The 23,990-nt window shown below is 32.3% G+C and overlaps 1 protein-coding gene across 2 annotated transcripts in view; it reads right to left on the minus strand.

The window, feature by feature from the left end:
• Positions 1-23,990, minus strand: part of LOC125073555 (transcription factor Sox-17-beta.3) — a 112,451-nt gene that overhangs the window by 73,609 nt on the left and 14,852 nt on the right. For both annotated transcript variants that reach the window (XM_047684417.1, XM_047684416.1), the window contains exon 3: positions 8,809-9,197. In XM_047684417.1, the coding sequence (XP_047540373.1) occupies positions 8,809-9,197 (389 nt within the window). The remainder of the gene's footprint in view (positions 1-8,808; positions 9,198-23,990) is intronic.

The following is a 23,990-nucleotide window of genomic DNA, read 5'->3' on the forward strand; positions in this document are numbered from 1 at the left end:
CTTGGGGAACCCCTCTGTTTGTTTACAAGCGATTATTCGTTTAAAATATCAATTATTATTTAAACATATTCAAACCTGCCAGTTAGTTTATTAAATCCTATTTCAAAATAACATTTAAAATAATTAACCCCATCTCCAGGCATTTATTACCAATTAAATAATTCAGTTAAATCATTTACATTGTTATTTGATATTTGTAATATTTATTGCAATTATTTTTTTAATTCCTTTACAAAACAATGGTCAGCTATTATTATATATCGTTAAATTCTGCGGCTTAATATTTTTTATTCTATTATAATAAAGTAAAGGAGAATCGTGTATTTATTATTATTATTGTAACCGCAAGAAAATGTTACAAAATAATACTTAGAATTTATTTATGTCTTTATCCAATCTTAATGATAGATTCTTCCAGACAATCAAAAGGGGTCTTATAATAGAAAAATAGATGACGCAGAATTACAAACAAATATACCAACTAAAATTTATACTTACGCACGAAATTTATAAAACACAAATTTCCAACCCCCGTTTTACTTTCGCTCTAAGCGGATGTCTACACCCTATAAGAAACCTACCAGCTAAATTTCAAGTTTGTAAGTTTCTGAGATTACTTGATAAATCTGTGAGTGGTATTCCGCTTTTATATGTATATTGATACGGAGGAGGAAAGTCATTAAGTTAACACGGTTACGTTAAACGTTAACAATGATTATTATTGAAATAATAATTGTAAACATAGATAGAAAATACGTATACTTTATTATTATTATTATAATAATAAATATCAGAGCCGAGATGGCCCAGTGGTTAGAACGCGTTGCATCTTAACCGATGATTTCGGGTTCAAACAAAGACAGGCACCACTAAATTTTCATGTGCTTAATTGATGTTTATAATTCATCTCGTTGTCAGCGGTGAAGGAAAACATCGTGAGGAAACCTGCATGTGTCTAATTTCAACGAAATTCTGCCATATTTGTATTACACCAACCCGCATTGAAGCAGTGTGTTAGAATATGCTCCAAACCATCTCCTCAAAGGCAGAGGAGGCCTTAGCCCAGCAGTGGGAAATTTACAGGCTCCTAATGTAATACATATCAATGAACATATAGTAGGTAAACGTGATGAAGTCGGTGTTCCGTTTGTCGTTACGGCATACGATTCATATTACAAGAAGAACTATTATGTTCTATAATCATAAATAATAAATATGTATATATATATATACTTACATATATTTGTATAAACTGTAATTTACGATGTCCTGTTTTGATACATTACCCAGAATATTGACTTGCTAAATGAGTTTATTATAGAAACATTTTACGTACTGACGTACTTTGTACGTCGGTGTCTATCGTAGAATCCATCATAAATTCCAGTAACAGCTGTAGAAAGTTTCAACGCAATACGTTGAACGATGCATGGACGCTTATAAGTGCAAAACAAGCAGTAACTAAACGCGTTTAATTAATTTCATCTGTTCGTATGTGAGGATCAAATCTTAGAATATTAAACCGATTCCATACAACTGATTGACTTGAAAATTATATTTAATTTTTTTATATATTTTCTTAGAAATAATAATCTTTATGACTGATTTCGTTCATCCACCCTAGAAATACACTTATGTAAATGTATCATGTATTATTTACAAATTAAAAAAGCTACTGACTTTTGTAATTAAAAAATTAAAAACTAAAATTTCAAACTTATGTATGTATAGTAATAATTCCTAATTAATACTTACTATACATAAATTCTGTAACTTTTATATTTATTGATTTTATCAAATATATAATTTAATACATTGATATAACATTTGGTTTGTGTGTAAGGTTTAAATAAAGAGATGGACCGGAGAAATTGTGAGAGGTCAAAATCAAAAAATATGCTTTATTCGAGTAGGCTTTAGGGGAACCTTTTACTTTTAATTTCACAAGATTATATTAAATGTATCCGTCACTATCACTATCACCAGTTCATAGTGAGTGAGCCAGCGTAATTACAAGTATATATATATTATTACATATTAGATCTGACGGTTAGTGGAAATCTGATATTCTATGGAGTTATTTATACTGAATATAATTCCAGTATCTATGGATTAAGGTGACCGAATAACTTCACCTAATAAGCAGTCAATAAAAATCTATTAAAAACATAGACGTCATGTTATTGTATGATGCATATAACGAATATATAAACATAGTATATTTATAGCTAAATTCGATGTAATTAATACCACAATAATATATCTTAAAACTAAGTGTTACGTGATCTACGTCAGTATAGGAATTCCCACTAGCTGGAGCAATTACATAAAAGATACAATTATATACACAATCATAACATATACGTATTTATTTACAATAATTCGGTCAAGCGACTATCGGACGGAGGAAATAACAGGGTTCCGTAGACGCAGAAGAACGGAAAATCCATTCTAATCATCGTAACTGAATTTATAATTCAAAAGTAAATTTTTACTCTGTTACGTCTTAACTATTCAACCGATCATAAAATTTCAATTTTGCATACCCGTTCTCTGGGGTACAAAAAAGTGTGTAGGCTACCTAACACCTGTCTGGCTTTCTCTTAACACTTATTTCTAACTCTAGCTTATTCGAATTTGAAAGCGGTTGAAATTATTCCATAATTTGAAGTCCAAATCTGTTAAACCTCTTTTGGCGTCTTTTCATTAGTAAGTTTATATTTATATGTAAATATTTACACGAACATCATTTTTGACAAGTACATCATTAATCATTATTTACTCAAAATTAATGAACCCACGAATAAAATATATCAGAGTTTTGTATGTTATATGTTTTTGGATCCACGCAGATCAAACCAGAGACACTTTATGAAAATATACTTTTAATTGTCATATTTCTACATCACATTATTATATAAGACGTTTAATGTTTTCAGGATCGTCTTACACTACAGGTGATGGAACAAAATCCACTGCGCGTTGGGGCACCACACGTTGGATGATCATACTTATTTTGGACCAGCGCTTTGTCCCAAGTCTCTTACAATGAGGTAGGAGAGATCGCCAGAACACTGCTTGTTGTGTATAAAGTATTAATGTTGTCTCAGTATGTACTCTGTGTGTCTCCTTCATGTATAAAAAGACCCCAAGTCTGCTTGCTTGTTTGATCCAGACATAAACACAATTAGTAATAATATCACACAATAAACGCAAAACCATAATATGGCAAACGATATAATATTAAACACCAAGGACCACGACACGTAAGCCATCGGTAATTCCATATTTTGGCCGATAACTTACGCGCATTACTCATACCCATATGAATAATAGTCGCGTACCAACATACGACATAGCTCTCTATACGCTGATAAACCATTCACGACCTTATTACAAGGTACTAAGGTACTGTGTTTCATTTTCCATCTGTACTTGATGTTTGTATGAATGTAACGTAAAACGACTCTAATCGTTTTAAATGTACAAGAATATAAATCTATGCGTAAGAGAGGATTTTGTTTGTTTTAAATATAGTTAAACTTTTTGTCTATTCAAAAAAAAAAAAAACATTAAAAGGTCGAAGTGGTTGAATCTTAACCAAAAATTTCCGGATAAGCACTGAATTATCATGTACTTGATTTGGGAGTATATCATCTTGTTTCGAAAATTTCGTGAGGAAACCTGCACGTGTAGGGATTTATAGAATAGTTTTGATTGGTGGGCAAATTGGTGGATAGTATTTGAGCGTCGTGGAAAAATCTTTAAACGCTGAAGAATAAAAGCCCAGCTGTGATGTTTTGCAGGCACGATCATTAAATATTCTTAACGATAAGTTACTTGGATCACTCATAAGAAAGCGTGGTCTAGTTACTCAATATAAAACTACTATTTAGGGGTACAACTTTTTATACGAGTTTTATTTCATTAAGAATGATACGATCAGCCACCCACGCCGGTGCGCCATAATGACTCGCCATATCTAACCTATGGTGGGACAGTCGCCAACAAAAGGTACCGTTACCGTTCTAATTCGAACTATGACAAATGCGATTTGATGCATATCTTTATTGTATTATTTATAATTAATTCTCGTGTACATATAAATATATTTACTTGGAATAACATATATATCTATATATATATCACAGACTAAAGTATATGTTTAGTCTGTGATAAAATGTTTTTTTTTTTCTGTAATAACAATATATCTGCTATATATAATCTCTCTAATCTATATATGTTCATAATATACTGTATATTATATCAAAATAACCAATGTGGTAGAAATCCATGTTTTATCAGGTGCGTACTGTGTTACGTACGCGTGAGAAAACACAGTGCACATGGTGGCACATTATTGTGTCAGGACAATTTCACTTAAATATTGCACCGAAATCCGTCAAACATTGATTTTTAATATAATACTTTTTTCTTTAATTAAATATGAAGGCAGACTGTTAAACGGAAAACGGATGATAAGTGACCGTCATCGCCCATCAACATTGGGGCTGTAATAAATATCAACCACTTTTTACAAATGCAACCTTGGAAACTAAGATGTGTCCCTTAAACTTTGATAATATAAAAATATCTTTAAAATATAATACTATTCTGTAGCACTTGTGTGCACGACTGTTCGGGTTACATTACAGTCATTGCGTAGTTGAGTTCATGTCCCGGTTGGAGAAAGCCATAAAGGTCGCGGTAATTATAAATATAACTATATCAAATACCTTTATTATTGAGATACATTTAGTTAAATTTTAATATTAAGTATGGCCCATCCATTTTTATACATTTACATTACATTAACAGCCTGTAAATATCCCACTGCTGGGCTAAGGCCTAAGCATATTCCACCACGCTGCTCCAATGCGGGTTAGTAGAATTCACATGCAGGTTTCCTCACGATGTTTTCCTTCACCGCCGAGCACGAGATGAATTATAAACACAAATTAAGCACATGGAAAGTCAGTGGTGCTTGCCTGGGTTTGAATCCGAAACCATCGGTTGAGATGCACGCGTTCTGACCACTGGGCTATCTCGGCTCTTATCTTTATATATAATTTATATACGTTGACAGCCCCGTTGTTCTAGTGGCTAGATACATGACCGTGGATTCAAAGGTCCTAGGTTCAAACCTCTATTCGGGCCATTTAAGGTATCGGACAATAATCCCTTAAAATAATCTCAGCAACAGCCTGGTGGTGAAAGTGCGTGTCCCGTGTTTCAAAGAGCGCGTATAGTTGGTGCTGAGCCTGAACTCTTTCCGGTCCTGTCGGATATGACGTCGTATCGTATTATAAGAGTGAGGGAATAGAGAATGCACCTGTGCACAAGTGCGTGCATGCACATACGCTTGTGCACGATAATATGTCCTGCGAAGTTGGCTGGTCTCCCTTGAGATTGGCCGCAACGGTCAAAATCGGCATCACCATGATTCTACACTCGTATATATTGCTGAACTCTTCCTTACCGATTGGACCGATTTAATTTTATTTTTTATCTGTGTTCCTCAATGGCTTAGACCTGATAGATTGCAATGATATAAGATTCTATGACATATACAACTTACTTCAGAAATTATAATTATACAGTTAGTAATAACTGTAAGTCGGGACAAACTGCTATTAATCATAAAGAATTATACCGTATTAATATTATTGGCACTACCATAGATAAGTAAATCGTGTGGAAGGTTGATGATAACTTTTCAATAATGAGGTATAGTTCGACTTTAAAAACGAAGGTTACTTTTGTTATCAACACATTGCCTTGTCTCATTTCATTTACTCAAACTATAGTTTGTCGATTGAATTATAGTCAGACAAAGTCAAATAGCGATAATCGGTTTCGTTTGTACAAAGGTCAAAATATATTAAATAGTCTCTATATATACCTACTTATATGAGCGAAATAACAATCACTGTATAATTACGAATTTTCCGAATCTATAACACCTACAAACTTAAAATTTGGCACGATATGAAACTTTACCCCTAGGGGGTAAAACGGAAGTTGCCGCAGGTTTAGCTAGTATTCATAAAAGTAGATAAAATTATTTGACCAAAAATGGACGTATTTATTGAACAATATTCCAATAACAAAGTTCATAATCTCGATAATATATCGATTACTTTTTGAAAATAAAAATGTTTAGCCCCCCTGGAACAAGTAACACCTTTAATCTACTCCAACCTCAGGACAAGTAAAGGCGAAAACAATTTTGACATTGATTTGACGTGATGCCATTCGATAACGTACAAATAAAAGCCTCAAAAAACAATTAGTAATCTAAGATGACTATTAATATTCGCAAAATAATGGCGTTGCAAATAATGACGAAGTCGTTATCCAAAGTTGAGAATATAAAGTTTTATATGTTGTATCGTAAATAGAGATCTATTATCAACAACTATTTATCGTTCATAACATAGCAGTGTTATTTGCAAACCGCATGGAATTTAAATCTGTAGTTTATTTTTATAGTTTCCTTCTTTTTGGAATAAACTTTTTTGTGACGTACATAAACACAGTATGTGTGTAAGCTTTAATAAAAAATCGAATTATATTTATAAAAAGTTTATAATAAAAATAAAAATATACATTAAAAGAACTCACACTTGACCGATTGTAATAAGTGCATACCGTAGTTCAGATAGTACATTTTAATTGAGTTGTTAGTGTAATGTCGCTTGGCCATGTAAGTAAAACTATGTGACAAAGTTATTTAAGGCCAATAAGGGATTACCAGGCATCTCATACGATTTTTTGTAAAGCGTCCATGTATAATTAATTTCAATGAAGTCGCAGAGGGAATACAAGAAATGTTATATTCAAACACTTTCGACTTTTTCTTTTAAATAAATTGATTTGTTGTTTTAACGAAAAGCTTTTTACTAGATAGGACTTTGTGCAAACCCTGGATAGGTTACATATTCTACCGCCATTGTATATCAGAGGTGAAATAATAGAATTAAAGAAGTTTAAAATTTATATTATACTAGAATTAAAAAAACGGTTTTTGTCAATTTTCTTTAAATGGGATAACTTATTTGTTTATTTAACGTTTCCATATGTAATGTACTGACATAAAGTTTCACTTTGGCCATACTGGGAGGGGGACGTTCTTATACATTTTTGTTTTTTTAGTCATTTTTTTCAAATATATGTATATATAATATAGTAATTTTATATTTCTCTTATGTCATATAGCATTAATTTTGGTCGTACAGACGATATTACGATATTATTTTAAAAGAAAGCTGGTTGTTTTTTACGATATTAAAAAATATATAAGTACATGTATCCTTAAGAAAAGAAAACGATTTTTTAGCAATCAATCAACATCAATCAATTAGTAATGTGTGTGATAATTCCAATGCACACAGTCGTAACACTTTTGACAAGACTAAAAAGTTAAGCGAAAAAAAATAATGGAGTCGGTTCCCGTAGAGTTGTAATCCAGAAACTCACCGCAGATGACAATTAATAATTACCCGACTGTGGTATACAACATTGACATTAATAATTATAGTATTACTAGGATACAGGCATCAAAATGGCGTGTCAATGTTTGTCCCAAGCGATATACGAAATAAGTTCTTATATATTGGTACTACTATATCGATATACTTGCTCTAGGTATATTTCTTGGTAAGATACCCTATAATTAAAATAGTGGAAAAGAGAAACCCCTGAATTACTTATTGTTCTTCTCGGTAGAGTCTACTTTCCAAACATTTAATTTAACACCGTAACATAACGATGACCTCCGTGGTCGAGTATTGTGTACACCGGTTTTCATGGGTACGCCACTCCGAGGTCTCGGGTTCGATTCCCGACCGAGTTGATGTAGAAAAAGTTCATTAGTTTTCTATGTTTTCTTGGGTCTGGGTGTTTGTGGTACCGTCGTTACTTCTGATTTTCCATAACAGAAGTGCTTTAGCTACTTACATTGGGATCAGAGTAATGTATGTGTTGTTGTCCAATATTTATTTATTTATTTATAACGATTTTAAATTGCTTTCATGAGCCTACTCTACAAGAAATATTTCGTTTTTGTAAATAAATTTCAAAGAATTAACATTAAATCTAAATAAATGTCAATTCCTGTTTAAAAATAAAAAACAAAAAAAAACAAAACACTACCTAAAAACTCGACGCGTGTAAATTGAATATTACTAAATATAGAAAATAATTTTATGCTAATAGAACTCGGTATGATAGATGTTATTTTTTTAACTAGTCGCTTCTAATTTGAATTTCAAATGCTCCGTAGTGAGGATTGCCTGTTTACGCTGAGTCATCGGGCAAGGGTTGGTTTCCTGTGATTTTTTATTTCGTTTAATATAACTAGTTTTCTATAGGTATATGTATAAATTATCAAAACTTTGCTTCTATTTATAATAAAATAGTAAAACCCTGATGTCTAACTTTTATATACCAATAGTATTTTCGATCGGTTTTACGGTATAGAAGACGAGTGAGGTGAGAGCCTTCTTCTTTATGAACTAAGACATATTATATGCCCCAACTTTCACTGTGATCAGTCAAACGTTTTTGAATTCAATTTATCTAAGAAAGATCTGTAGAAAGTTCTTTTAATTACAATTAATCTTCATTTAAAATGTGATATTGACTGGTAATAAAAATACGTAGAAAAAAAATAAAGATTACACCAATGGCACGGACAAAATGTCCGTGTAAAATACACATATAATAATAAAATGAAAATTAAATTAGGGACATATACCAACATAAGTTTCTGAAGAAAAAAAATAAAATGATGTATAAATAACTTACCTAGCATTTTACTTAAGTCAGCATTGTGAAGATCAGGATTCTCATCAGCCAACTTCTTTCGCTCTACCTTCGCCCATACCATGAAGGCATTCATGGGTCTTCGTATTCTGGCTTCCTTTAGCGCTTTGGCCTGACCCATCTTCGTGGTAAACGGCGCCCTTGCGTATTGCTGGGAGGAATAATCCCTTGATGTATCGTAGGGGCTTCTGTAATCATATTGCGCCCTGTAATCCAAGCCGTATGGTAGCGTAGACCAGACGACCAGCTCTGGAGTTGTCTGGTCTTGTACTGAATCGGTGCTATTCTCCACAGCTCCTTGAACGTACTGTTCGTAACTTCGGTGGTATGTTGGTGGGGACTCGATACCTGCTCCTCCGGAGTCCATCATGCTGTGAACAAAGACAGAAATCAATAAAATGTTTAGATTTAATCAGACTCTCGTATATCATATAACCATTGCACGAATAACTATTAAGATTTCAACAGTTTAAATTTTATAATAACCTCTAATTCTTAATTAGCTCTGAATCTTCAAAGAATTAAAATCTATAATTATAACGTATATATATTTATTAATATAAATAATATACTCGATAGAATAAATAAAAAATATGGTCAAAAACAAAAACAAATCATTTTTTTTATATAATAGCTGTTGAACAGCTTAAGTGTTATCATTAAAATAAATTAGAAATAAAAATAGACAACGTATTCCTCAAATTTAAATAGTGTTTATGGTCGAATATCAACCACTATGTTACCAGTGGCACTAATAAATTACCGTATACGAATCAATTTTTCTTGACAAATGAATCGACCACATACGAAATATCTCCAAAAACTGATTAAAGATCTTCAAAGTTAATTACAATAGTACTCAGTTAAACCAAAAAAAAAACACGTATTAAGCACTTCTTATCACGTACTCAGAACTAGAAAGGATGAAGGCATTTTATTACACGATAAGAAAGCATGTTCGAGTTATTCAGAGTATTTGTGAAATCTCTGCCTGGTGTCAATTCGCTTGTACATCGTGTAGTGAGAATATAACGATATGAGGAAACATTGTAAGACGAACTAAATGACTCCGGCTAATTGATCCCCGATACTGGAGCTTAGTTACTAAGTCTACTGAGTTTGACTTAGCCATTGAGTTGTGAATCGATGTATTGTCTATACGAAAAAATCGAGTTAGTGGTTTTTTTTTATGGCATTGGTTGGCGGACGAGCATATGGGTCACCTGATGGTAAGTGGTGACCACCGCCCATAGACAAAGGCGCTGTAAGAAATATTAACCATTCCTTACATCACCTATGCGCCACCAACCTTGGGAACTAAGATGTTATGTCCCTTGTGCCTGTGATTACACTGGCTCACTCACCCTTCTAACCGGAACACAACAATACAGTGTACTGTTATTTGGCAGTAGAATATCTGATGAGTGGGTGGTACCTACCCAGACGGGCTTGCACAAAGCCCTACCACCAAGTGTTTATCGATTTTCAAAAAGAACGCCTGAGCCCGATTTAGCCTTGGGACCAATTGATTTGAATGTAACCTTTTTTATATTTATATTTATTTTATTTGGTTCTTCAACAATGTGTACACTGATTAAAATAATATAATATAACAAAAGTATAATTCTATTCTAAGTTTCACAATTATTTGAAGAAGAACACAGAAAGGAAACAATCAAAATCTTAATCGTAAATTTAAGCTTCTTAATTTTAAAACTACTTAAGAAGAAAAGTTAACAATTTTTTTATAAAAAAAATTGTTTATAATATTTTATAACAATTATTATTTTCACATTGATGTTGTTATCTATATTAATATTACAAATGTCTGCCTTTCTGTCTGTCCGTCTGTCTTCACGGACAAATTATTGTACCGAATTTGATGAAGTTTGGTGTGAAGTAAACTTTATTTATTTACAAATATCAAATTTATTTATTATTATTATTAATACTGTACCTCCAAATTGCAATACTTGGAATTGTTCTTGTCCCGATTTGAAGAGCGAGCTAGCCAGTGTAACTACAGGCACACTGGATATAACATCTCAGTTGTCTGAGTTGGTGGCGTCTTAGTTACGTAAGAAATGGCTTAAATTATTTACGGTGACAATGTCAACAGGCAGTGGTGACCACTTACCATCAGGTGGCATAGCACGTCAGCTTATGTTATGAAAAAAAGTTTGGTTGGACCAACATTTTGGCCAGATCTTGAGATAAGATTGAGTAACTGAGATAAAAGATTAATAACAGGGTAAGTGGATTATGATGATAACATTTGGATTATGATAAACTTCTGTCTTCATCCCTTTATCGTAATATTTTTAAGGATGATATACGTTTATTATGAGCCGAGATGGCCCAATGGTTAGAACGCGTCCATCTTAACCGATGATTTCGGGTTCAAACCCAGGCAAGCACCACTGAATTTAATGTGCTTAATTTGTGTTTATAATTCAACTCGTGCTTGGCTGTGAGGGAAAACATTGTGAGGAAACCTGCATGTGTCTAATTTCAACGAAATTCTGCCACATGTGTATTCCACCAACCCGTATTGGAGCAACGTGGTGGATATGCTCCAAACCTTCTCCTCAAAGGGAGAGGAGGCCTTAGCCCAGCAGTGGGAAATTTACAGGCTCCTAATGTAATGTATACGTTTATATTGAAAATAATAGATAATTAAGATAATATGCATAGGCTGGTACAATAATGAACACAATCTTTATTAAAAATGTGATATACTAGTTTGCAGAGGTTTATAAAAATAACACCTAGAGTACGTTAATAAAATTTCTAGGAATAGAGGCCACACATTTCCTTATACCTACCACATGTTACTGGTAAACATTGCCACACATAGAGTAACATGACGCGTTACGCGATTCCAAATTTAAAGGAAAGCGCGCCGGCGCCGCATTCGACACCGTGTTTTCTAAGAACGCCGCTAGTGGCGCCACTGTGGGAACATTGGTATTGTTGGAGCGTTTTCTCTTTGATATTTCTTCTTGACGGCATCAGAAAGTCGGTAACTGGTTGCTTTTTATAGTATAGCTCGTCTGTCATAATACTTGCATACTATTTTGCCTATACGTAAACAAAGATATTAAATCAAGATTTTAAATTGTGCTGAAATTTATAAAATGATTCTTAAATTTTCAAAACAATTTAAATTTCGAAACGTCTATTCGATTTTATACAATTAAATCGAATGTGAACGAAATAAAAGATTAAAATTTAAGCCTTTTTTTTTATTCGTGTTCAATATAGTTGCTTGAAAGTATCTCTTATAGTACCATCAACATAAAACGGAAGGGGCGCAAAATATTAGAATAATTTAAAAAAATGGCGTTGCAGATGTGGTGAGTATTATCTATTCCATTAAATATAATATATGTTTTGTCGGTGGACGCAGTCTAAGAACCAATTACCTTGCCCATTTTTTACATTACATAATTCGAACCCTAAGGTCGCTGGAAGAAAATACTCATTATAAGGAAACCTCATTATACAAATATATATTGTATATTGAGTATTACTTACTTATGTAGTGTACAGTAAAAGAGTCTCTATCTTTGTATAATATGAATTATGTCCTGAGATCTTCGGGGCGGGACTTTTTGTCCTCTAGTTTGGGTGAGTGAACCAGTGTAACATTAGGTACAAATAACATAACATTTTCGTTTCCAAGGTGGAGCATTGATTATGGAATGCATAGTTAATTTTACAGTGCCGTTACCATCAAGTGGTACATCTGCTACTCTGTCAACTATTTAGGATGTATTTTCAATAAAAAAAAAAAAAATTTTTCAAATTTACGTAAAAGTGAAGAAATATGCCTTCGCTCCTAACATATTCACACTTGGTTCAATATCCATCTGATCGAGAGAGGCATCCTGTTTCTGAGCTATGGGTCACTTAGAGACTGTTAAGTGGCGCTTAAAATACCTTTATTAAGACAAGCGTTATAAAAACTATCGAACGTAAATAATAAAATAATTATTAAACCTGAATTGCACTCTGTGACTTATTACTGCAGCCAATGATTAAATGACGTCAAATGAATTACAGATGGAAAACATCGGTATATTTGACGAACAGCTTATCTCAATATTAACGGTTAAAATGCAAATCAATCCATATTCAATACAGTTTAACAGTCGAGTTATGGTAAAATGTCATCAATAACATGTATATTGTTTAACGAGTTTATCTAAGTACGTACGGTTAGGAGCAACATTACGTACGTATCTATAACTATTCCATATGTTATGGATCAATGTAAATAAAAAAAATGACAATGCGATCTAACTTTTTTAAATATAGAATTTAAATTTTTCAAATTTCAAACTGAATTCTCGGGAATATGGTAGAATACTATTTGCAGGTCGCTTGTTGCGCTAACGGTACTAAAACTAGCGACGTGAGAATCGCAAACTCAAACTTGACTGAGCTTAAAAGGGATTTTATCATCAGAGGGATAATTAACTAAAATTAATAATTACTAAAAATATTCCTTCCGTTTTTTTTTTTTAATAAAATAAAACGTATAAAAAATCAATCAAAGTTAAAATTTCGTTTTATAAAGAAAAAAAAACAAATACTATTAAATTTAAATGTCAACTTTTAGATGCTAACGGTACAATACGCGGAGATGACAAAACAACTTATCATAATATTCGCAAAATATGTGACGATCGGTAATGCATATGTCAAACTCCACAAAGATTATTATTTATAGCCCTTCATGAGATAATATGAGTGCTATATAATTTGATCGTAATATGCCTCGTGTTAAATATATATGTATATCGTACATGCATGCTATTCTATATAGGTACGTTCAATTCAGCTATTCGTTTAAGTAATATCATTGACATATGGCCTAAAATATACATGTATAATTAATTGTATAAAATAATAGTAATAGTTAATTTTCAATTATTCTTGTATATAATTATTGGAAACGATTCGGGCTACACCTATTTTATGTTGACGGTACTAAGTCAGAAAGTATAGCGAGCGTACGCAGAACAAAACACTCGAGTATTCGCATATGAAACAATCAATGAAACAATTTTAATTTTATATTTATTAAACCATTTGATTTTACGTATCTATTTAAAATTAAACGTTCCATTTTTTTTTATTTATCGTTCCGACCATTGGAATCCAATCTGGATAATTATATGGACCACATTAAATACTGCTTACAAGACCGGCGTTGCTTTGTGTGTATGCAAGAAAAATAAACCAAAGTACTCTTAATGCTAAAACGTATAGTAACTACTGATTTTCTTGGTGGTTCTTTTTGGTAGAATCCATATTCCGAAGCTGTGTTAGTAAAGGATTTTTTGACTTTTAAATTAAGGGACAAGGGCATAGAACTGCACAGCCTAGAAGCCTCTACGTGACTCAATCCGGCCCCGGTAAGAGGTATTCGGTTTTTATTTATCGCGATACGTTGAATGATATCTAACAAAGATATTTTTATTTATAACCAACGGAGATAAACAGTTGATCATTCAGATTCCATTGTTTTTCTCTATTCTCGTGTAAATATAAATATGATCGCACAATCGTTCCGATTCATTAGAAAACGCATACCGAACTGTTAAAACAAATCATTTAACAAAACATATGTATGTAGATATGTTTATGGAATTAAGCGTTGACTTCAAAATATATTATATTTATTAACACGTGCTGTTTTATATCGTGCTTCCATTGAATCTTGATTTATATGAAAATATATTGTAATTGATTTTGGTAGATATGTACAAATGTTGTATTTTTATACTGTACCAGCGACCTGCTCCGGCTTCGCACGTGGGCATTATATTATAAATATAATGTATTATATAGTACTTAAAAATAATATAGCTTTCTATCAGTGAAAACATTTTTATAATTCGATCATTAGTCCGGAGATCGTATGTACATACATACAAACTAAATATATTATTAGTGTAAATTAAAAACTAAGTATTGTTTTCAATGTTTGTCTCATCTACTTTAGGCAATTTAAAAAAAATCTAAATCACAATTCATATTCAAAATTGTTATCAAATAGGTTATTTAAAAAAAAAAGTTTGTTTTTTTTTTTGTTTAAGGACAGTAAAATTCTCCACGAGGCTTGATTGAGAGGCTACCAAAGACTGGCCATTCGGATTAGAGGGCTACTAATAACGGAAAAGAAAAAAGTAGTATGTAAGTTGATGATAGATACTAGAATTTCAATGAACACGTAGTAACGTCACAACAATTATGCTTAGTACATTGTAACCAGGCTCTAGAATAAAGCGATACAGAGTATTGAGATTTGCGATTAAAATTATATAAAGCGAATCTAATAAGAAAACTCAATAACTGTCCTTCTTAAACATAAAGTATGATTACAGTTTTAAATCAGAAATCGATTTAATCTAAATCAACTGATATCGTTATTCGATATTAAACCGAGTAATTTCTAGAAACGATTCGTTTTGGTTTAAGATTTGGTTCAAGCAGACATATGAGGTGTGATTCAGAAGCAACTAATGCTTTTAGTTGTTGGTAGGGCAAGCCTGTCTGGGTAAATCCACCCACTCATCAGATCCATATTCCATCGCCAAACAGCAGTACTCAGCATTGCTGTGTTAGTATTGTATTTGAAGCGTAATTTAACCAGTCCCATGGTTGGTGGCGTATTATCAATGGAATGGTTAATTTTTTTTTCAGTGGTAGTGGTGACCACTTGTCACATCAGGTGACCCATTTGCTCGTCCGCTTACATAAACCGTAATTAACGAATGGTTCAGGAGGTTACGAATAACCTGAACCAACTGATAGTGACGTAAACTTATGAATCTAACATATAATGAAATAATTTAAATGTCAATTAGATTTATTATCGGCGAGCAATCGATTTTCGATATAAAAAACGTGATTAAGCATTTGGCTATGAAAAAAAAAATCGATATTTAAATCGTCAAGAGATGATGTGTCGAATATTTTCAAATATCACGAGACAATGCCCATTGTGAGCGATACAACGTCAGCATTCGCATTAACAACGTATCGACGATTACTCTCACAATCGATTTGATGACCGCTTCCTACTTCCGAAGATTTCGTTTCACGAAATAAGATGGGAATGTGACTCATTGTTAAATTATGAAGTTTAATATTGTGTGTATTGTAATTATGACATCGATGAAAATTATAATTAATTATTATATCTTTATATGTACGTTTGTCGTATATTTGCGATGACTTTGTTTCACTTTGGACAGAAAAACAAAAGGCCAGAAAAACTTTATATATATTTTATACGGATGTTATAATACGAACCGAGATGGCTCAGAGGTTAGAATGTATCTTAACCGATGCCTTCAAGCCTAGGCAAGCATTTTGGGTTCATAATTCAGCTCGTGCTCGACGGTTAAGATAAACCTAAGCAAACTTGCTTGTATCTAATTTTAATGTAATTCTGACACATTCACCAATCCGCTTAGAACGCCGTGATAGAAATAGCCTAAACATTGTCCTCAGGGGGAGAGAAAACTATTAACTCAGCACTGGGATATTTACTGGTTCTTATAGTTAATAGTAGTATGAGACATGTTGTTTCTCGACGTCTTTCTGTCTATTTATCATAATGTAGGTAAGTTTTTTTTTTATTTTGACTGTTCATGGGCTACTTCATTTCTACTAAACTACCAGTGCTGGGCTTAGGGGAGGGCAACCGGGGCAACTGCCTTAGGTCATCCATAAGAGATTAGCCCCTATAAAGATTCCGATGAGTTAACAATTTTAATGTTATTTTAATATATGTTTTAAAAACCTGACGGACAGATATAAGATGTTCCAAATAATTTATAACAAAATTGTTAGAGCCTTCACTCCTCTGTTGTTAAAGGGCCTACACTCCTTTGTGGTTCCAGGGCCTCCAGACCTTTAAATCCGGCTCTGCAGCCTACTGAACTGAACCAAGCTTAAAAGTTCTCTAATGACGTCACAAGTGTAAATTAAATAAAACTTTTTTGTTATCTTTTAAACATCCTATCACATATCCTACTGTTACCAATGCTTTATTTTTTATTTTTTAATAATGCCTACCTTGTCCTAATATAAAAATGTGCAATTAAAAAAAAATAGAATAATATCACAAGGTATTTCTGTTAAGTGTTCGCTCCGCTGCATCCGATAAAGATCGCTTATCAGATACGTTATCAGCTCGCTCATGTCTGCATTGGTTCAGTTTAAGACTAATTTACTGAATTAATCTAGTAAGTGTTTATAACATTTTGCATTTATTTAGAAGCTGACGATTATTTTCAAAACATAAATGTTTTGATTGTCATGTCTGTTTTTATAATGACAAGAACTAATTATAGCTGAGTTTCGTTTCTGAATTAAATGGTAATTACTATGTAAAAATTAATATGTATTTACGATATATTAATGTATGCATATTTTATTTACATAAGAATTTTTATCATCAAGGCCATAACGATACAAAAATAAAAAAAATAAATGAATAAGGTTTTCAATATATTATACAAGATATAAATTTATTAATGGGCAACCGGGATAAAGAATATTATTCTAGTTGTAGCCTAAGTTAATCCATATTACATCAGCTATCTGCCAGTGAAATTCCCGTCGAAATCCGTCCAACCGTTCCAGTGATTAGCCGGAATAAACAGACAAAAATTGAACAAAATAACATTTTGATCTATGTACCGTATATACATACGTTTTTTTAATATTAATAACAGACACTCCAATTTTATTATATGCATAGATTTTATAAACATTTTTCAGATTATTTCAGTGAATGAGTAATAAGCGATCGTGTAGTTTCCAACAAAGTCACACACACACGAACAAACGTGAAAACCATAGAACCTTTCATTTCTGGAAACCGATTTAAAATCCATAACCTTTAAGGATCTAATATAAAGGGAGATCTAATATAAATAATATTATAATGAACAATATCAATAATAGAGAAATTTGATAATATTTCAAACAACGATTCAAAAGAAGAACGTATCTAAATATTAAATAAAAAAAAAAAGAATTAATTGAAACTATCATCAGCCTCCTTGATATTTACAAACGAATATGTTAAAACATCAAACAATCACGCAAGTAAAAATTAACAGTGCTGTGGAAACAACGCATTGTCAACGATCATCAACATCACACACGGCCGGCAAACAATCACTTCTGAGAAAATATACGTTACTCGGAATATAACAAGGCTTAGTGATTACAAGATTTTAACGAAATAACTCGGAAACGATAAATTTAATCGATCGAATTTGTAACTTACGTCTATATGTTACTGGCTCAACCGGACTCGTCACCCGTGTGAAATTTATCTACTTCTACTTTACCCCTAAGTGTAAAAAAGCCTATGTTCTTATTTGGTTCCAGCTTACTTATTGCCAAATTAAATTACCATTGGTTCAGTGGTTTAGCTATAAAGGCGTAACAGACAGAGTCACTTTCCCATTTATAATATTAGTATGTATGTATATATAATGATTATTTCCTTTGTGCGTCAATCACGTGAAAACTACCGAAAGTATCAGTATGAGACTGAGAGAGAGGAATGTGTTAAGACGCAGGTCCAACTGTTTTACGTGCTCTCCGAGGCACTCCCATGTACAGAGTACACACTTCAAACATACAGACTCCGCTAGTTGTTAGTGTAAATTTTTCGATACAAAAACCAATAACTTTATATCGGCCCGAACAGGGGTTCAACCCAGGAGTCTTGATATGCGGCCTTATATCTAGACATTAGACGAACGAGGCAGTCAATAGATATTTAAAATTTAAAAGTAAATATGGTTACATGTAAGACAAAGATATGAGCCAGTGTGCGTGTGCGTTCTGTTGCATGTGTGTGTGTGCTTATAAAAACAAAAGATGAAAATAAAAACAAAGGAAAAGTTATAAAATATTGCAAAAATCAACAATTCCACGTGCGTTTTAGATGATTAACACTATCTTTACTGTATTGCAAATCTCTTATCAGGCATGTAAGGACGACGCACTTGCAGCGATATTGATAAGGATACACAGATAGCGTATTACCTAACATATAAACTGCATTACTGCGACGCTTTTAATGAGCCAGACACATCTTTTAATCACGAATACTTAAGGATTCCATCAAGAATTCTTCTGTTAAATTTACTCTTATTTTTGACGAAGAAAACAAATAATTTGATAAATTCTGTAGAACTTTGGGTCTATCATAGTTGAGTTGAGGCTAAAGACTCATTTTGTAGAACACATTGCATGTTTATCTAACATTGCGGGTTCAAATCTGGGTAATTACATCCATTAATTAATTTGTGTTTATAATTCTCGTACTCGGTGGTGAAGAAATTACATGTATCGAATGAAAGTAGTCCACATGTGTCATCCAAAAAAAGGAGTGGAGTAACAGGGATCCAATTCTATAACAATGATACATATCCGATTCTATTCCTGTCGAACTTCGACTATTCCTCAAAAAAAAAAGATCTAAACTTAATCGTAACTGAGGTGGGTCCTCTTCTTATTTATCGGTTACGAGAAAATCCCGATTATATTCCGATGAAACTTAGACAGCACCGCAACTGGATACGTTTGAACGGCAACGATTACGATATTCTTAGTAGATTTGGGGCCCTGTTACTTTACTGTAATTTACTATAATGTAAAGACAATTCTGTAATACGTTTTACGTATAGAAAAGTTGCATATAAATACGTTCCAGTTTTAAAATATTTATAAGGCAAAGCAATTAAAAACATAAATAACATTTGTATAACGGTAAGGAATCCTCAATAATGCTAATTTATTATTGGATAATTGCCTCCAGGTGGGCGGGGCTATTCAGCAGGTGATCCTTCGTCAAAATACCTTCATAATAAGGGAGAAAAAAATAGGCCCTTGTCACGGTTTTTACTATTAAATATCACTTATGTGTTTCACGATCATAAAGTAGGATATATACTAATTGGTCAGAATAAAACAAATGAATACCAAATGCATTATATTCATACTCATATTACAAATGTGAAGAGTTTGCTTGTATGGTTGAACGCGCTAATGTCAGAACCTACTGCTCTTATTGAAAAATCTTTCAGTGTTAAATAGCCCATTTAACAGCAAGGCTGCCAAAGAACCGAGATGGCCCAGTGGCTAGAACGCGTGCACCTTAACCGATGATTTCGGGTTTAAACCCAGGCAAGCACCACTGAATTTCATGTACTTAATTTGTGCTTATAATTCATCTCATTGGAGCAGCGTGGTGGAATGTGGTCCAAGCTTTCTAATCAAAGGGAGAGGAGGCCTTAGCCCAGCAGTGGGAAATTTACAGGCTGCTAATGTATGTAAAATGTATGCTATAGACTCCACATCTACGACCAATATAAGCACAATCATATCTGACAGAATCTGTAACATAGCCGAGCGAAGTCGGCACGAGCAGTTAGTATATCTGTAAAAAGGTTGATGTTGTTTTAGCGCGCACCTCGCAAAAGACGCTAATTATTATCACATGAAATTTCATTATATGCAGCTTGTTACGGAGAAGGTTTTTAGCAAAACATTATCATACCGTATATTTCAAAGTGTAATGAAACCACAGCAATGCGTAGCCGGATCTGCTAGTGTTCTATATGAATGAATACAAATGACAATGTATTTTGTTATAGATCAGAATAAATTAAAAAAAAAAAAAGAATATTACGTCAACCAAAGTGGTAAGGCTCTATACCCTGTCTGGGTATCGCACACTCAACATATTCGACCCAAAAACCGTGTTAAAACTAACTAACATCTGAGTTCGCTATGTCGGTGGTGCATTTTCGATGTGATAATGACAGGTGGTCCTTTTGCTAATAAGTCTAACATATTCTAACCATTATAAATAAAAAGAAAAGTCTTCGAAAAATTATTATTGAAAAACACATATATGTACTTAAAATATTATATTATTTCGAAAAAAGTTAATTATCAATTACACAACTATTCAACTTAAATACTAATAAAAATCTGTGAAACGTTAACAATAAACGGCCATATTTACAATTCCAACGTCCAGAGGAAGTATGAGTTTATTTTATTATTACATTATGACAGCTTAACGCTACTATAAAAATAATTATAAGATCATGAAAAAAAAATTACGTCGTATTTACTGACAATGCGGTTTTTATTTAACGCAATTATTGCAATCATCCACATCTGGTCCAGAGAGACGGTAATTATCGCTAACTTCAGGTTTTTATTATATTGCAGTTTGTACAATTAACAGTCAGTTAACGTTGATTACGAAAAGCGATGCGTTCGAATGGATTTACATATATATTACGTAATCTATAGTTAAGAACTAATGTCATCTTGCGTTTCCACTGAAACTGCCGGCAATTACTATGTTTACAGCAACAACAGCAACAATTTAAATTTATATGCAAAACTTAAGGTCATTACAGATTTTCTTTAACGCGCTGTTAAGTGGTAGTTTTAACCGGACAAGACAGAAGCTAAGTTCGGTTTAGACGTTATGATATTTAACCAAATGTAGCGGTTTTAAATCTAGCCAAGCACTGCGTTGCACGTTTACTAAATCTGTGTTCACTGTATACATTTCGTTCTTACAGAATAGATCTACGTGTTCCTAACGTCGCACTGAAGCTCCCGTTATCTAATAGAATAACTTTACTTTTTTTTATCAATAAAAATATTACAATAGTGCACTATCGAAATCTACGGAAGAAATGCTATTGATTATACTGATTCAAGATTAGTTTTTTTTTTCATATCAAAAGTACGATGTCACAGATACTTAACATAAAAATGTCATTAAGTTTCTTAGCTACTGTTTTAATAAATTAATACTCCACTGCTGCAGCCTTGACTGAACTGGTCAGCTGACGATTTTGACAAATCGTTATTGATAGTTCGTGAGTATGGGACGTGCGTGACGCAATCATATCGTAAATCAAAGTAATAGCGGATCATGTCTTCGTATAATTTTTATATAAATAGGAAAATATAATTTCACACATTCAGTTGTGATTGTTCAATTTATCAACCTTATTGACTCAAAATTTACAGACGATTTTTTTCGATTTTTTATAAAAGGAGCAAATCGCAAACCTATTCTTAAAAAAAATCAGTATCACGTTTTATTATTAAGTTTACATAAACAGAACTTATAATGCAGAACAAAACTCATTTCGATGCGATGTAAAAATCAAAAATATTAAAAAGAAAGAAAAACGGAAAAATTAAAATAAATCTTCACATTTTCAGACAAATGCGTTTCCTTACGATGTCATCTCGACTATTAAAGCAAGCGTAGATTATTTACATGTATTGTACATGTGCATGAGATATATTTTGTGTGTACGTGTGTGTGTGTGTGTGTGTTCGATAAGATGATGCATCTATAAGTGAGTTTGTCTTCAAAGCATGATGAGGCTTAGAATTTTGTAACCCTACCGGTATTTTAGTGACTACGTTGCGACAATAGTTCGATGGAGCGTTTGATTTTGTAAATTTGTTAAAATTATGAACTTTAAACAAAATTTTATGACTTTTAATGGTGACACTTATAACATAGATAATATTTACGACTTTGTATCCAGAACTTTCTTTTTAACGTAACAGATATCTCTTGTTTATAGTTGCAGTGCAAGAAATAATGGCAATTAAAATAGTTGTTTTAATATACATCTGCCGTGTTAAGTATGAATTATTTATCTGTTTGTACGCAGGATGTGCCAATCTTATCTATGATCTAGGACAGTTGTTTTAAAACTATAGCTGTTACTAGAAACACGTTTTCTTGTGTTCTTTTATCATCAACACATATCAACTTAATGTTTTCTATCAAATTCTAAATTATGTAAGATGTTCGATCGTGTTTCTATCTTTGATGATTGTTGATAATCGACAACACTTATCGCAAGCTACTTTTTAAAATACTCATTTTTTAATTCTAGAATATTATAAAAAAAATTTAAGGCTGCACAGTTCACAGTCAGTGACAGTCGTTGACGTTTCGATGTTTAAGAAATACGTCAAATGTGTTTTAAAAAACGAACTTGGGTTCGAAAAACTATATCTTTTAAAATTAAAATCTTTATCTATTATATAATTTAAACCTTATCTAATAATAAAACAATTAATCAACTCAATTGCAATATTTTATACAACATGTATTTTAGACAATATTTATCTAAAGTCAAATCAGCTTTCTAATTTACTCTTCGCAATTCGACTTCAATTATCTGGAGCAATAGTGGCCTGTCGATTTGGTAATGTATGAGTTTATTGCCTAATCTGTGGTCAATATGGAACAAAATTAGAAACTAAATACGTACCAATGTACATACGGGTCTATTCTTATGAATTAAATTAAAGTTGAATTAAATGTGTTACTTTATAATCTGAGCTTTATTCATTATGCATATTTGACGTTTATTTATTAAGTCGCAGCCATTGTTGACTTATTTAAATGTAAGAAATTATGTTTGTACAAACTTAAAATCTTTAGAAAAAGTTGATTTCATTAATTATGTCATTTCGTACTTAGTTAGTAAATAAATAACTAACATTATGAACATATATAAGAAAAATAGTCATATTTAAATTTATTTTTTTATGCTACAATTAGTTTATGGTAATATTAGTTGCCGTAACAGATTATAAAATATTTTTTCGTTAACGCTTTATCTAATCTATTAAAAATCAATAACATTCGATTTTCAAAGAAATAAAGACTTTTCACCTACTACCTAAAGCGATGTCCCATAACTTACGATCCAAAGTAAAATAATAAAAAAAGTATAAATTTGCAAACGTAAAATTGAAAGTTACCAGTGGACGATGCTATCGCGAAATTATTTCCAATTTCACCGTTTTGCGTCTCTGTGGACTTTTTTATTTGGACCGATGGCCGTTGGGCCGCCCATAAATTATAGTTCGGTAGCTCTCTTAAAGGGGTTTTCTGATTTTTTATTTTGTTTAGCCTTTGAAGAATTTATGTCCCGTCTTACTTAGTAGCGGTCAGCCGAGTTGTCTGCCCCGCTTCGAAATGTTTTCTTGCGTTGAATTTTGTATTGATATATTTTCTTTGTATCTATATATATATATATAACATTTTTTTATAT

The sequence above is a fragment of the Vanessa atalanta genome, chromosome 24 (genome assembly GCF_905147765.1).
Source record: "Vanessa atalanta chromosome 24, ilVanAtal1.2, whole genome shotgun sequence".
Taxonomy (NCBI): domain Eukaryota; kingdom Metazoa; phylum Arthropoda; class Insecta; order Lepidoptera; family Nymphalidae; genus Vanessa; species Vanessa atalanta.